Source organism: Puma concolor, chromosome B2 (genome assembly GCF_028749965.1).
Source record: "Puma concolor isolate L17-30 chromosome B2, mPumCon1.1.hap2, whole genome shotgun sequence".
Lineage (NCBI taxonomy): Eukaryota > Metazoa > Chordata > Mammalia > Carnivora > Felidae > Puma > Puma concolor.
Window position 1 is genome coordinate 34,980,673 of NC_141671.1, and position 13,966 is coordinate 34,994,638.

General features: G+C 54.4%; 1 protein-coding gene across 6 annotated transcripts; it reads right to left on the minus strand.

The window, feature by feature from the left end:
* Positions 1-251: 251 nt before the first annotated feature.
* TULP1 (TUB like protein 1) lies at positions 252-13,717 on the minus strand. 6 transcript variants are annotated; one of them, XM_086706669.1, is made up of 14 exons: positions 13,616-13,717; positions 13,454-13,499; positions 12,884-13,013; positions 12,497-12,652; positions 11,692-11,847; positions 10,893-10,994; positions 10,699-10,818; positions 10,317-10,423; positions 6,788-6,958; positions 6,483-6,595; positions 4,829-4,943; positions 4,654-4,752; positions 2,410-2,581; positions 252-845 (listed from the first exon to the last, which is right to left on the minus strand). In XM_086706669.1, exons 1-14 carry the CDS (start codon positions 13,660-13,662, stop codon positions 712-714), a joined length of 1,668 nt encoding a protein of 555 aa, XP_086562795.1. In that variant the 5' UTR covers positions 13,663-13,717; the 3' UTR covers positions 252-711. The 6 variants fall into 6 exon arrangements, with proteins under 6 accessions (XP_086562795.1, XP_086562799.1, XP_086562796.1 ...); XM_086706673.1 differs by having other exon boundaries at positions 12,884-13,016; positions 13,616-13,700; XM_086706670.1 differs by lacking the exon at positions 12,497-12,652 and having other exon boundaries at positions 12,884-13,016.
* Positions 13,718-13,966: the final 249 nt, after the last annotated feature.

Consider the following 13,966-nt stretch of genomic DNA (forward strand, 5'->3'; position numbering starts at 1 on the left):
CCTGGACCTCCGGGGCCCTCCCTCTCGTCCCGGGGCCCCCGCGGGGGGCGTCTCGACACTACGAGCCCGCCGAGTTTCGGTAGGACCGGCGCTGGGCGCGGGGGAGGGGACGCGGGAGTGCCCCGGGCCTGGGCGGGAGCGGGGTGGGGGTGTGGGGAGGGAGGCCTCCAGCCCGCCCTCCGGACCTCTCCCGCGCTCCGGACCCCTCCCGCCGCCCAATTCTCGGCACGCGCTGAAGAACCACTGCTCGCTGGGCCTGGGACGCGGCTTTATTGGGGACGTGGGTACCCGGTCTTCGTCCCTCATCACCTACCCCCTCCTCGGAACCCGCCCCACTCCGCGGAGCCCTAGTACGATCCCGGAGGGGGTTAAAACAACACTGACTACTGCTCCTGGACAGGAAGTGACTGGGGCGCGGGGCGGGGAAGGGGGGGCGGCTGGTGAAGCGGCGCAGGCTAGCTCCGCGACCAGATGTGTGGCTCCCAACTCCAGATGTTCTTCATCTCTGTCGGACCGCCGTCTGAGCTCCTCCCCTGCCTCGGCCTGTGCCAGGCTGGAGAGTGGATGGAGGTCACTCAGAGACAGTGAGGGGTCAGCCCCCGACAAGAGAGGAGTCTTCAGTGGGGGCTTTGGTGAATAGACACTGCAACCCTCCACTGAATCCTTTCCCCCACCCTTGGAGGGCGCTGGGGGCGCTGGGGGCTGCTGGGGTCATTCGCAGGCCAGCTTCCCATCGAAACTGGAGAGGGCGATGGCGAAGGCCTGCAGGGCGCACAGCGGGTACCGGTAGTCTAGGGTGAAGGCGTCCTCGGCCACGCGGCCGAACTGCAGTACAATGTAGTCGGCTGTGGACACAGACAGGGGTGGGGTGGCCCACGACCTCCTGGGTTCCCATTCCTGGCAGACAGCCCCCTCAACACTGGGAACAGTTCCCCTCCCTTGTATTGGAACACTAATCCTCAGCCACCCTCTCAAGTATTCACCCCTCCACCCATCCACCCCTTCTTATCTGGCCCAACCAGTCCCACCTGCCGGTTTACCAGACTTCTGACTGACTGTAAGCCCCTGAGGGCAGGGACCCTGCCTTATCTTCTGCCACCTAGGGCTATGTGTATGACAGGCACTTAAATATAGGAACCTGTCACACTTCCCCAAGCCTAGAATCCTTTTCTTTCCATTGTCTCTGGCCTCATTCCTTCTTCCCATCCCCAGACACCAAGTCCCATCTTAGACTGCCAGGCTCTATCTCTTAACTAGCCCCCTGAATCCTTCCTTATCCAGTGGCTCCACTCAACCCCATCCCATATCTGGTCCAGGTTCCCAACCCTAGTCCCAACACCTCCCCCAGCATCCATAGAGACAGGAAGTTGCTAAAAATACCCCTGATCTCTGCAGACCAGGCTCCACCAGAAATGTGATCTGGAGAGCAGTTTTCCAAGGCCTTGGGACAGGTGACACTGGGGAACCATCCCTAGGATGGAGTGGGGGATGGAGAAGTTGCTCAATGGTAGCCAATCCTGGGAACCTTGGTGTCCCTTGGGAGAATATCTTTCCATCCCCAAACTTCCTTAACCCTAGTGGGAACTTCTCCCCCAGGCTTGTAACAGGGACATTTGTACTTAATTGTGTTTTCTGGGCATATCTTTTTTCCCTAATTCCTCGAGGCCAGGCCTTTGACCTTACTGGAGAGAGGACAATAGAGTAGGCATTCAGAAATGCTTGATTAATATTCCCTACCCCTACAAGGCAGCCATCCTGAAGGGGTTAGGAGCTGGGGCTCTGGAGCCAGACCACCTGCGTTCTCAAGCCAGCTCTACCTCTTAATTGCTTCATGACCTTGGGGAAGTTACTTAACCTCTCTGTGCCTCAGTTTTCTCATCTGCCAAATAGCGACAAAAATACCTTCCTCACGGGGTTATTGAAAAGATTTAATGATTCAGTATCTGTAAAGTCCAGAGAACAGTGCCTAGCACATGGAAAGCACTGTGCAAGTGTTTTTGAAATAAATTTCGATGGCCAGTGGAACCTCCTGGAGTTGCTGCCTTTGGGGAAGGCGCTGCCCTCTCTGAGCCTCAGCACCATCTTTGACCACATAGACGTTGCGCTATAGTGGTTTTCAAACTCCAGCAGATTAATTCTCCCTTCAACACAGTTTCTCTTACCCAGGGTATCCCAGTATCTACCCCAGGCTCTGGTCAATGCTAGAAAGAAGGCCTGGAACAATGAGCCCCAGGAGTAACCTTCCTGGTTGTTCTGGCTCCAGCAATAAAGGACAGCTGTGGGGGGGGGGGGGGGGGTGCAGCGAGAGAGTGAGAGCACGCAAGCGTGCACGCAAGAGGGATGGTGGGGAAAGGGCCTCAGTGAGGGTTGGGATTCTGGAGGTGGTGGCTCGGGCCCTCCGACACTCACGGTCATCGGCGTGAACGATCTGGAAGTTCTTGACGGAGGCTTGTGTGACTCGGCCTTGGAAGTTGAGGGTGTAGGAGCCGCTGTCTTCATTCCAGACGGGGGGCTTGTTGTGCAGCTCGATGAGGCTCTCCAGTGTCTTGTTTTGCCAGCGCACCAGCAACCCATCGCTGGTCTGGGGTGCCAGGGGGAGAATTAGGAAGAGGGCGGTTAGAGGGGGCCGAGGTATCTCGGGACCGAGGGGAAGGGGCCTAGGAACCTGAGCACGCCTTTGCGTGTCTGTGTTAGCGTGCAGCCTGGATATCAACATCCGTTCAGGGGATCCTTGAGAGCACCTTTGGTCTCTGTGGTGTCCTTGTGGGCATGGGCTACATCTGTGAGAACGGGGTTTTGCTGTGGGATGCCAAAGCGGAGGGTTGGAAAATGGAAAGTAGCATCGGGCACACAGCAGGTGCTCTGGGCTGTGGATACCCAAGGGGTCTTAGGAATGGCCACATGCTGGTACCTGATTACAAGGATGAACCAGACATTCTGGGACCCACAAGGAGCTCACAGTGGCGCTTGCAGAGACAGGTAAACAGTTAAGATGTCCTGGAAGAGAGTTTCTTGAAGGAAGGAATGGTGTCTATATGATAGTGCTCTTGAAATATTTCTTTCCCAAGTTTCCTGAGTCACATTCATGGCTTAGAGTGAGTCCCCTCAAGATCATGTCCTCCCCGAAGCCTTCCTGACCCCATGTCTGATTTAGATGTCTTAGCTGTGAGTCTCCGTGACACCTTGCTTTTATGGTTTCTCCCACTGTACTCTAATGGACAACATTAGATACTCTAAGGGCGGGTACAATAGTTTGTTAATGTCCCTGTGCCTCAGTTTCCCTCACAACAGAGTATTGTGAGGATTAAATAAGTTAATAGTGCATGGAATGTTATTCAGATCAGTTCCTGGCGCAGAGTAAATGCTCAGTAAATATCATGGTTCTGATGGTAACTGTTGTGTTGATTTTGGATCCTCGGTGCCTGGCTTTAATGAATGATCATAGAATGAATGAATTGTGAAACGGAGAAGAGTTACCTAAAGCAGCACAGGGTGGTTCTTACGAAGCCCAAACATGCTCAGGACGCACTGCCTCTGGAGCATTTGTGTGTTTGTTCCAGGCATGGAAGGAGTAACTGTGGGACCCTACATGCCTCGTGCCCCATGGAAAGTCAATACGGTGTGACTTTCCAGCAGGGAAGGATGCGTGATCAGCTGGTGGCTGTGATTTTTCATTGTAAATGAGTAAAGTGACTTGACTAAGAGCATGGAGCATGCCAGTCCGCCTGTCTGTGAAACCTTGGGCTCACTGACTTGCAGTGCTAAGGCAGCGGAGCAAGGGACTGACACCTAAGGAGGCCACCTAGATGTCCTATCTCTCCATCTTACCCTCTCCCTCACACACACACATACACACACAAAAACAAGCAACCTTTGCTTTTTAAAATAAAAGTCAAATCATGTCACTCCTGAGAACCCTGCTGTGGCTTCCTGTTTCTCCCAGGGGTAGAAACCAGTTGTACAGGTCCAATCTACCCCTCACTCTCACCTCTCACCTCAAACCCACCAGGCACCACTCTGCCTCAGGGCCTTTGCACTGGCTCTTCCCACTGCCTGGATGCTCTTTCCCCAGATATCCACAGGCTTGCTCCCTCACCTCCTTCAGGTCTTTGCTTAAATGTCACCTTCTCAGTGAGGCCTACTCTGACCACCGTATTTAATATGGAACACGCACGCACATCTCTCTTCTCCTGTTTGATGTTTTCTTTTTTTTCCCATACCACTTATCGCCTTCTAACGTACTATGCAATTTTTTTGCTTATCACAATTATTGTCTACTGTCCGTCTCCTCCACTAGAATGCCGGCTTCATGAGGTCAGATCTTTGTTTTATTCACTGACATCTTCCAGTTTCCTAGAATAATCCTCAGCACTCAATATACATGTGTTGAATGAATATATGAATGGATGGTCTGGGGTAAACTGGAAAAAAAGTCCTCATTGCATTTGTTTCTGTGAATTCAATGACGAAACCCCTGAATTCATTCCACAAGTTTCCAGAATGAATTTGTGACACAGGGTGATGAGTGTGCTCCGGAAGTTGGGTGTGGGCAAGCTGAGTCCCCACCCCCCCAGCTCCCCAGGAGTGGGTCATGGGTGGGTCACATGGGAGTAGGACCCTCAGGGAGAGGTGTCAGGGAGGTGCTGGGCTCACATTTCGCGGCCGGATGGGGACCCTTTCGTTCTCCGTATTCATGCCTGGGATGATGACCGTCATGCGCCGGGGACCTCGGAAGCCCAACACGTTGGTTTCCTGGGAGGGACACACCTGTTAGGTCGGCCCCTGCAAAGGGGAGGGTGCTGCCAGGGGGCCCAGGCCGAGTTCTCACATAGATCACAGCTGCCAGCTCCTGCCGAAGGCGCCCCACATCAGTGCTGCCTCCTCCGCGGTGCGGGTTCTGCCCGTTGTCAAAGACAGTGAAGCGGTTGCCCAGGAGATTGGACCTGCAAGCAGGGTGGAGCTGGGGGCAGGGCTGAGGGGATTCTGTACCCCTCCTCCAAGACCCTTCCTCCCAGCCAGGCAATTCGGAGAGCTTCCTGTGTCAAGGGTATGGGTGTCGTAGGACAGAGCAATTCATGTCCTCTGCCCCACGCTTCCCTCATGAGATCTTCTTTAAAGCTGGATCTGGGGGCGCCTGGGTGGCGCAGTCGGTTAAGCGGCCGACTTCAGCCAGGTCACGATCTCGCGGTCCGTGAGTTCGAGCCCCGCGTCGGGCTCTGGGCTGATGGCTCGGAGCCTGGAGCCTGTTTCCGATTCTGTGTCTCCCTCTCTCGCTGCCCCTCCCCCGTTCATGCTCTGTCTCTCTCTGTCCCAAAAATAAATAAATAAACGTTGAAAAAAAAATAATAAAGCTGGATCTGGAAGGACACTGGGCAGCCTTCAGATCTCAAATCCATCTCTTACTGTGTGACCCTAGGCAAGCTAAACTCTCTGAGCCTCAACTTCCCCCTCTGTAAAATGGGCATAATAACAGTGTTTTCCTCATTTGGCCAATAAAAGGATTAAATGGATTAATATTTGGAAATTAGAACTATGCCTGACACATAGGTAGACTGTATGTGTTTATTAACACATACATAAAAGAAATAAGTCCTGACTCAGGGATTCACCTTCCCCTTACCTCTCAGATTTGCAATGCGGATTAGAGGAGATATATGGGGAGACACAGCACAGGGTAGGTGCCAGGTATTTGTTTTTTTCATTCACTTAGTAAATGTTTATTGAGTAGTTACTATGTGCCAGGTGCTAGGAATTCAACCATGAACAAGACAGGCATGGGCATTGCCCTCATGGACCTTATGACCTATTCCAAGTGAGGTACAGGGTTGAGTAGCATGGGCATCACCTGGGTGCTTATTAGAAATGAAGAGGGGCACCTGGGTGGCTCAGTCGGTTAAGCATCCAACTCTTGATCTCAGGGTTCTTGCAACTGAGCCTCACATCGGGCTCTGCTGACAGCGCAGAGGCTGCTTGAAATGCTCTCTGTCCCCCCCCCCCCGACTTGCCCTCTCTTTCTCTCACAAAATAAATAAGTAAACGTAAAAAAAAAAAAAAAGTGAAGAATCTACATTAAAAAAAAAAAGTGGTGCCTGGGTGGCTCAGTCGGTTGAGTGTCCGACTTCAGCTCAGGTCATGATCTCGCAGTTTGTGAGTTCGAGCCCCGCGTCGGGCTCTGTGCTGACAGCTCGGAGCCTGGAGCCCGCTTCCGATTCTGTGTCTCCCTCTCTCTCTGCCCCAACCCACTCACATTCTGTCTCTGTCTCTCTCAAAAAGAAAAAGAAAAGTGAAGAATCTTGCCCCAAACCCAGACCCACTGAGCCATTTTAACAACACTTCCAAGTGATCTGTACACATTTAAAGTGTGGGAACCCCTGGGTCAGGGGACGTTTCCAGAGGGTCCAGTGTGGTGGACACTGCCGGGCACAGGGAGACGAAAGTGACCCGCCATGGTGTTCTTGCGGTCCTGGGCCTCCCAGCCCTACCTCAGCTTCCCAATGAAATTCTCCCCTCCTCGAGACAGATTGGTAGGGTCGCTGGAGATGAGGTAATTGGCCGTCTTGCTACGTTTCCGCTTCCTGCCAGCCAAGAGGAACACCTGGGGACAGGGGGAGACAGGTGACAGAGGATGGGAGGCGAAGATGGGTGAAGGAAAGAGAAGGGTGGGGGGAGAGAGCAGGCCTATTTGTCCTGTATCCACCACTCCCCACCACATTTGGCTCTAGCTCCACCCTCAGCCTGGGTCCTGCCCCCTGCCCTCTCTCTCCCCTGCCGCCTCTCCCCTACCCACCTTCTTCTCTGTGTCCAGGTGCAGGAAGTAGGAGGGATACAGGCCCCGATCCATGCCCTTCTTGTCCCGGGTCAGCTTGCAGCGAACTGTCCGGCCCTGAGGGGCAGGCCGAAGCACAAACTCCCGGGGTTCATCCACTTCCACGGGTGGAGATGGGGCTCTCTCCTCCTTCTGGGTGGGGGCACAGCATGTATCAGCCTACAGCACTAGCTCCTCTGCCCTCAGCAGGCCCCCGGAGCTGGGACACAGGCAGGGTGGGCCGGACAACTCACCGCTTTCTGTGTGGGAAGAGAACAGACGGGTCAGCTACAGTGGGCTGGGCCCCTCACACTTCCCCAGCGGCTCAGCAGCCCACGATACGAGGCTCTGGGGAGCTTGGCGCTTTCTTTTTTGCTTAGCTTGTGGTTAAGAGCCTGGGCTCTGGAACCAGACAGCTTGGATTCAAATCCTGATTCCACCACTAACTCTTTACCCTGTTTCCTTTTTAATTTGTTTTTAATGTTTATTTTTTGAGAGAGAGAGAGTGTGTGAGCAGGGGAGGGGCAGAGAGAGGGAAACAGAATCCGAAGCAGGCTCCAGGCTCTGAGCCATCAGCACGGAGCCCGATGCAGGGCTCGAACTCACGAACTGCGAGATCATGACCTGAGCCAAAGCTGGACGCTTAACCAACTGAGCCGCTCAGGCGCCCCAACTCTTTACCCAGTTTAACTGTGACTCGGTGTTTCCATCTGAGAAATGCGTAAGTTGGGGCTGGACACCCGGGACAGACCTTACTTAATTGATACATTAAACAAACACTCCTATAAAGCCTACCAATGTGCCAGGCATAGTTCTAAGGATCTTCCAAATGTTACATGGTTTAATTCCCTTCTCAGTAACTACTGAAGTAGTTGTCCAATTTTACTGATGAAGGAGCTGAGGCTCAAAGAGGCTAAGCAACTTGCCCAAGTTCATATAGCTAGTAAGAAGTGTAACTAGGCTTTAAATGCTGTGCAGCCTCCTGTGAGAGCCAGGGCCTTAGAAAGACCTTCCTTCAGTGGACATGATGTCAAGGGGTGAACTGAGGTGAGGCCGAAGGTATGAATTGCTGTGTTCTAAGCACATAGTGTTACCGTAGTATTAGCTACTGGTATTATTATACTGTGTAGTAAATATTCAGTGAATGTGGTAGCCAGCCTTCAAGACGAGCCCCAGTGGTCCTTGCCTCCTGGTATTTACACCCTTGTGTAGTCCCCTTCCACACTGTATCAGGGTCGGTGTTTCTGACCGATGGAATATAGCAGAAGTGATGGGTCACTTCTAAGTGATTAGTCTAAGGCTAGGTCATGAAAGATATCGTGCCTTCTCCTTGCTGTCTCTCTTGGGCCACTCTTTTTTTTTTTTTTTAATTTTTTTTTTTCTTTTAACGTTTATTTATTTTTGAGACAGGGAGAGACAGAGCATGAACAGGGGAGGGGCAGAGAGAGGGAGACACAGCATCTGAAGCAGGCTCCAGGCTCCGAGCTGTCAGCACAGAGCCCGACGCGGGGCTTGAACTCACGGACCTCGAGATCATGGCCTGAGCCGAAGTCGGCCGCTTAACCGGCTGAGCCACCCAGGCGCCCCTCTTGGGCCACTCTTGAGCCCTGAGAGAAGTTGGCTGCCATTGTCATGAGAACAGTCAGGCAGCCCTATGGAGAGGGCCCCAGCCAACAATCATGACAGTGAACCATTCTAGAAGTGGATTCTTTATTTCCAGTCAAGCTTTCAGAGTGACTGCAGACCCAGCTGACATCTTGACTGCAATCTCATGAGACCCCCGAGCCAGAAGTACGTGCCTCACTAAGCCACTCCTACATTCCTGACTTACAGGAATGAAGAAAATAAATGTTTGTTGTTTTGAGGCACTAAGTTTTGGGGTGGTTTGCTACACAGCAATACAGAGGTAAGACAATGAATGAATAAATAAGCTTATTTTGCTCAGGGAAAAACTCCTCAGAGCAGTTTGGTTGCATTACAACGTAGGCTGGCCTGGCCTGGCCTGGCGGCCCCGCAGCTGCCCTTCTGCTTCTCACAAACCTGGTGCCGTCTGCCCTCATGTGCTATCCCTCACAAGACGGGAGGACGAGGGACGGCCAGCCCGGGTGTGTGCTACGTGAGAGTCACTGGGAATCCCCGATACGCTGTGGTTGGCTGTTTTTGCTGAGGGCAGGTTGGGACTGTGTGTGAGGTGAGGCTGGTGGCAGCGAGCAGGCCCTTAGCCTGCGGACCCTTGAACATCTTCTCCACTCCGGGCTGCTCCAGAAGAAACTTTGGAAACACAAGACTATGTTTGGAATGTGATGTGGAGAAAGCCAGAGCTTATTCAAACATTTCCACAGCTGTCAATTTCTAGAGCCTACTGTACTGAAGGCTGTGCCGTGGTTATATTCCCCATGGGAGATAATAAACTGGCCTTGCAGTCTATATATCGGTACCTGGTGATGTGGGCCCATGTGAATCAGGTCCCCCAAGACCCGACCACTCTTGAACAGGCTCATAAGCCCACATGGCCAAGCCCCCAGCCCTGCCCTCATGGTGATCTCTCTGCTTGTGGAAACCAATTTCTCAAAGACTTTCATCGCTTTCTTTCTCCAACTGGCCCTCTCTCTCCTGCTTGGTCCCGCCTGTGCATGTCGGTACCTGAGTCCTATTTGTGAGGAAGAGGAATATTCAAACTGTTAACAACCTGTTCTGCTCATGGAGAATGCCCGGTCAGAATGGATGCTGGTGGGCCTGGGGGAGGGCGCAGGAGGCCCCTGTCAGCCACTGTTAACCCTTCAGTTGCTGGAAGGGTGGGTGGTCCGGGGTGGGGTAGCAGAAAGCACTTGGAGAACTTAGAGCAGTAGCATGCAAATATTCTTACAACTACAGCCAGCCAGTGCGCCCAAGGGTGAGTACACGTGTCCCTGTCTGCCTGTGAGTTCTACCTCCCGGGTACAGAAAATGAGTGTCTCAGGGAACCTGGGGGGCTCGGTTGGTTGTGTCCAACTTCAGTTTGGGTCACGATCTCACGGTTTGTGAGTTCAAGCCCTGCATCGGGCTCTGTGCTGACAGTTTGGAGCCTGGAACCTGCCTCAGATTCTGTGTTTTCCTCTCTCTCTGCCCCTCCCCTGCTCGTGCTCTCTCTCTCTCTCTCTCAAAAATAAAATAAAACATTTAAAAAAATTAAAAAGAAAAAGAAAATGGGGTCTCTTCATTTTGGGGCTGTGTGAGCCTCTCTGACCATGTCTGATGTTAGGCTGCGGAGGGGAGGGCTTAGAGCCCAGATAACATCAGGCCCCCAGGGCACCAATCCCAGCATGGTGACCCCACAACAGCCTTTTCTTTTCTCATAAGTCTGGTGCCCTTTGTCCTCCTAGCCTGTCATCAGAGAGGGAGTCATGATTCTAACCCCAAGTGACTTCATGGCCCCAGCCCCCCAACGAGGTTCCATACTCCAGTCCCCCAAACCCAGGCCCCTGCCACTGCTCCCTGAGGACATCAGTCCCCTTCCCCTCTGGGCCCCAACCTTTTTGCCTTTTCCTTTCGCTTTGCCCTTCTGATTGCTGTTCTTTGTCACTTCTTCCTCCTCTTCCTCTTCCTCCTTCCTCTCCTCTTCTGAGCCTTTGGGAGTGCCTGGGCGTGGAACGAGCCTGTTAACCCCTTACCCTGCAGAGCACTTCATGGTTTGCAAAGTACATCTAACACCCATGTCTCACTTGGACCCTCCCCACAACCACAAGAGAATCATCCCACATTACTGTTATAGGGGCCTCAGAAAGGCTACAATACCTGCCTTAATAGTCACAGCTATTAACGTGGGCAGGTCAAGATGCCTCCCAAGTCTTCTGACTCCAGGACCCCCAGGACTGCCTCTAGATGTCCTGATACCGGAGGCCACTGCCACCCACCTTTCTTCTTCTGAGCTTTCTCAGCGGGGCCATCTTCCCCCACCAGAAACATGGCTGCTGGGCTCTTCTTTGTCACTCTGGTCGGGCTCATTGAGGTGTCCTTGTCAGCCTCCCCAGACCCTGTGTGTGTGGATGTGAAGGAGTCACCCTCCACCACATCCGGAGTCCCCTGTTCCTCCAGAGGCTAGTCTCACCTTTCTTCTTTGTCTTTCTCATCTTGGTCCCCTCCCCCGCTGGTACCTCCTTCTTCTTCATTCGAAGAGGTTTGGATGGGGGGACAGGGCTTCCCAGGTCCCCTGGAAATGGAGGTAGGGGTTAGACAAAGAAGAGCCTGTTGGGGCTGAAGACCACCTTCCAACCCACTCATCATGGCCTGACAAGGGCCCAGAGTCTGTCTTCTGCTCATCAAGTTTTAATCCTGAGTCCATAAAGGGCTGGACAAACACCAGGAGCTTATTGGTGTTACAGAATACATGAATGAATGAATGAATGAATGAATGAAACCCAGCTCCCATGCCATCCCCAGAAAACCCCCTCTGGCAGGTGATACAGAGAGCACTCTCTCCCTCTCTCACAGGGGCCCAAGGTGCCAGCTACCTGTCCACCTTTAAACCAGACTGGGGTACCTGTAGGGTGAGGTGCCCAGGCCAGAGAGCCATCACAGCATTTATTCATTGACTGATTTTTACAGTAATCACTTTGATGCTTTTATGGAAATTATAACAATGATTCATATTGAGTTTTTTAAAAAGCTGAAAAATCACAACGAAAACTAAAATCCTCTGCCCTCCCTGGCTCACAGAGCCCCCAGGCAGGCTATGCACTTAAGGACCATCAGGGGGACGACACCACCAGGGAGAGAAACTCTCGTGTCCAGGCGCTGGGTAACTTCTTGATGTGTGAACTCTGGCGTATGGACGAGGCCCCCAAGCCGCTGAAGGACAGGGCTAGTTTTACACGTCTGTGTGCTCCCTTCTTACCCTCAACACTCACCCTTCTGACCCTGGGCCTTGGCCCTCCTCTCCTTGATGCCTGCGGAAGTCTTCTCTTTAGGAGGCTTCTTGGGAGGCAGAGGGATTTTCTCTTTCTTTTTCTCCTCCTCCTCTTCCTCTTCCTCTTCATGGTCTTCCTCTTCTTCCTCCTCATCCTCTGTAGGTAGAAACTCCTCATAATGGGGGCTGGGATGTGTCCCATTAGCTGGGGGCTCAGTCCCCTCCAGATTCCTGGGAAATGACAGCCAGAGGCGGGAGGCTCTCCTGGAACAGGAGGGAGTGACCTCAGGCTGCTTGGGGGAGTGAGCTGGAGTTGGGGGGAATGCTAGGGGCTAGGCAATCCTGTTCTGGGGGGATGCCCTTGTCTGTAGCACCTTCCCCTCTCTCTCTCTGGGACTCTCACCTCCTTACACACTCCTGCCTGCCTTCCAGTTTGGCCCTTCTCTGCCCCCAGTGACCGCACCTGGGCTGTTTCTCACGGTTTCTCCTACTTCGCTGCTCCCTGTCCTTGTCTGTTTCTGACCTCCAGCCAGACGCATCTGGGCTACCTCTGGCCCCTAGCTGTAGTTGAAGACAAAACTCTCAACCCCTCCGTGCCTCAGTTTCCCCATCCGGAAATAAAGGGTTTTCTTTGTTTTGTTTTGTTTTGTTTTGTTTTGTTTTGTTTTGTTTTCTGGCTCAAAGAGAAGGCCAGAGAAGGGGAGGCTGTTTCCCCGGGTTTTCCGCCGCTCTGTCGCTGTTCTTGTCCAGCCACTTGGCTCCTTCTCTCCAGCGCCCCCCTCCCAACCTTCCCGCCGGCCTCTCACCGTCTACTGCGTCCCGGGCTCGCGCTACCAGGAAGGTTTCCCGCGGGTCGCGTTTGGCCTCGGGGTCTCTGAGGAACTTGGTGTAGACCGTCTGCGGCGTCCGGGCCTCGGGCGGCTGCGGGGCGGGCTCCTCCCGCGGCTTCCCCCTCCGCCCGGCTGAGCCGAGAGGCCGGGGTCAGGCAGGGCCAGACCCCCTCCTCCGACGGCGCCGGGGCCCTGGCCGCTGCCCCCTCCGGCTCCTCGCGGTGGGGATCTCCCCCGGCTTTCATTCATCGCCCGCCCGGCCCCCACGCACTTCTACTCCGGCCGGCTCCCACCCCTCCATTTCCCTTCCTCTGCACCCCCTCGAGGCTCCAGGGCCGGCCGCAGCCTTCCCGCGTCCCTCACCCTTGGGGGCACCCCCGGGCTCGGCCCCCCGCCCGCCTCCAGGTTTCCTCCGGGGCTTGGATCCCTCGGGGCAGGGGGACTCGGGGGCTTCCGTCCTTTTCTTCCTCAACTTCTGCCCCTTGGCGGGTCGCTGCTGAGTGGGGGTCAGGAGGAGGGAGAGGAAAGAAAGGGGGGGGGGCTCTGAGGGCTGAGCATGACCCTCTAATCTCTTGAGCCGCCAGAAATAACCGCGGATTATCGGGAGGGGAACAGCAGCCTCCTTCTTGGGGTGGAGAACCATGACCCCTCCCGTGCACCATGGCCACCCCAAAGGCCCCAAGGCCCAATTCCTCCCCTGGACATCCCATGCCCCCAAACATCCCTTTCCTCGAAGTCTCACACACACACACACACACACACACACACACACACACACACACACACCCTAAAGGAAAGCAACCTCCAGACGCTGCCGAAGGGGAATGCGTCTCACTCCCAGATCCGCTACCCTGAGGAGGTTTACAGACAGTTGAGGCAGGGGTGGGGGGTGGGGGGCTCTCCCTGCCTCCTTTCCAAGCAGGGGCGACATACCTGCTTGGGGCGCTGCTGGATATCCGAGCCTTCCTCCTCATGTCCGCTGAGGGTAGCAAAGGAATCAGACTGTCTTCCTCCCCTTTTCCTGCCCTTCCCCAGCCCCTCCACCTGGGCCCCCCAGGGTTCAGGTAGGTTGAGGTGGGGGGGGCACTTCCGGACCTGTCCGAGGCCCACACCTCTCGGAGGGTGTCGTCCTGCAGCGGCATGGTGCATTCGCCTATCCACACCCCCTTCTCTGGCCACCGTGCAGCTCTAGGAGCCTCCCAGTGCCCCCCCCCCACTCCCCGGCTAATCCAGGCTCAACTTCACCCCACCTCCCGCTGGCTCAAGGGGGTGGCAGCACTGTGGGAGGTGCTCCTGCCCACGAACCTCTCCACCACCAATCCCAGCCCACTGAGGGAAGAGGCCGAACTCCCAAGTCCTTCTCAGACCACCCTGCAGCCTGAAAGATGCCATCACTGTGCCAGCGTCACCCTCCCCTCACCCAGCTTTGGGTTAGAGATGCTGATT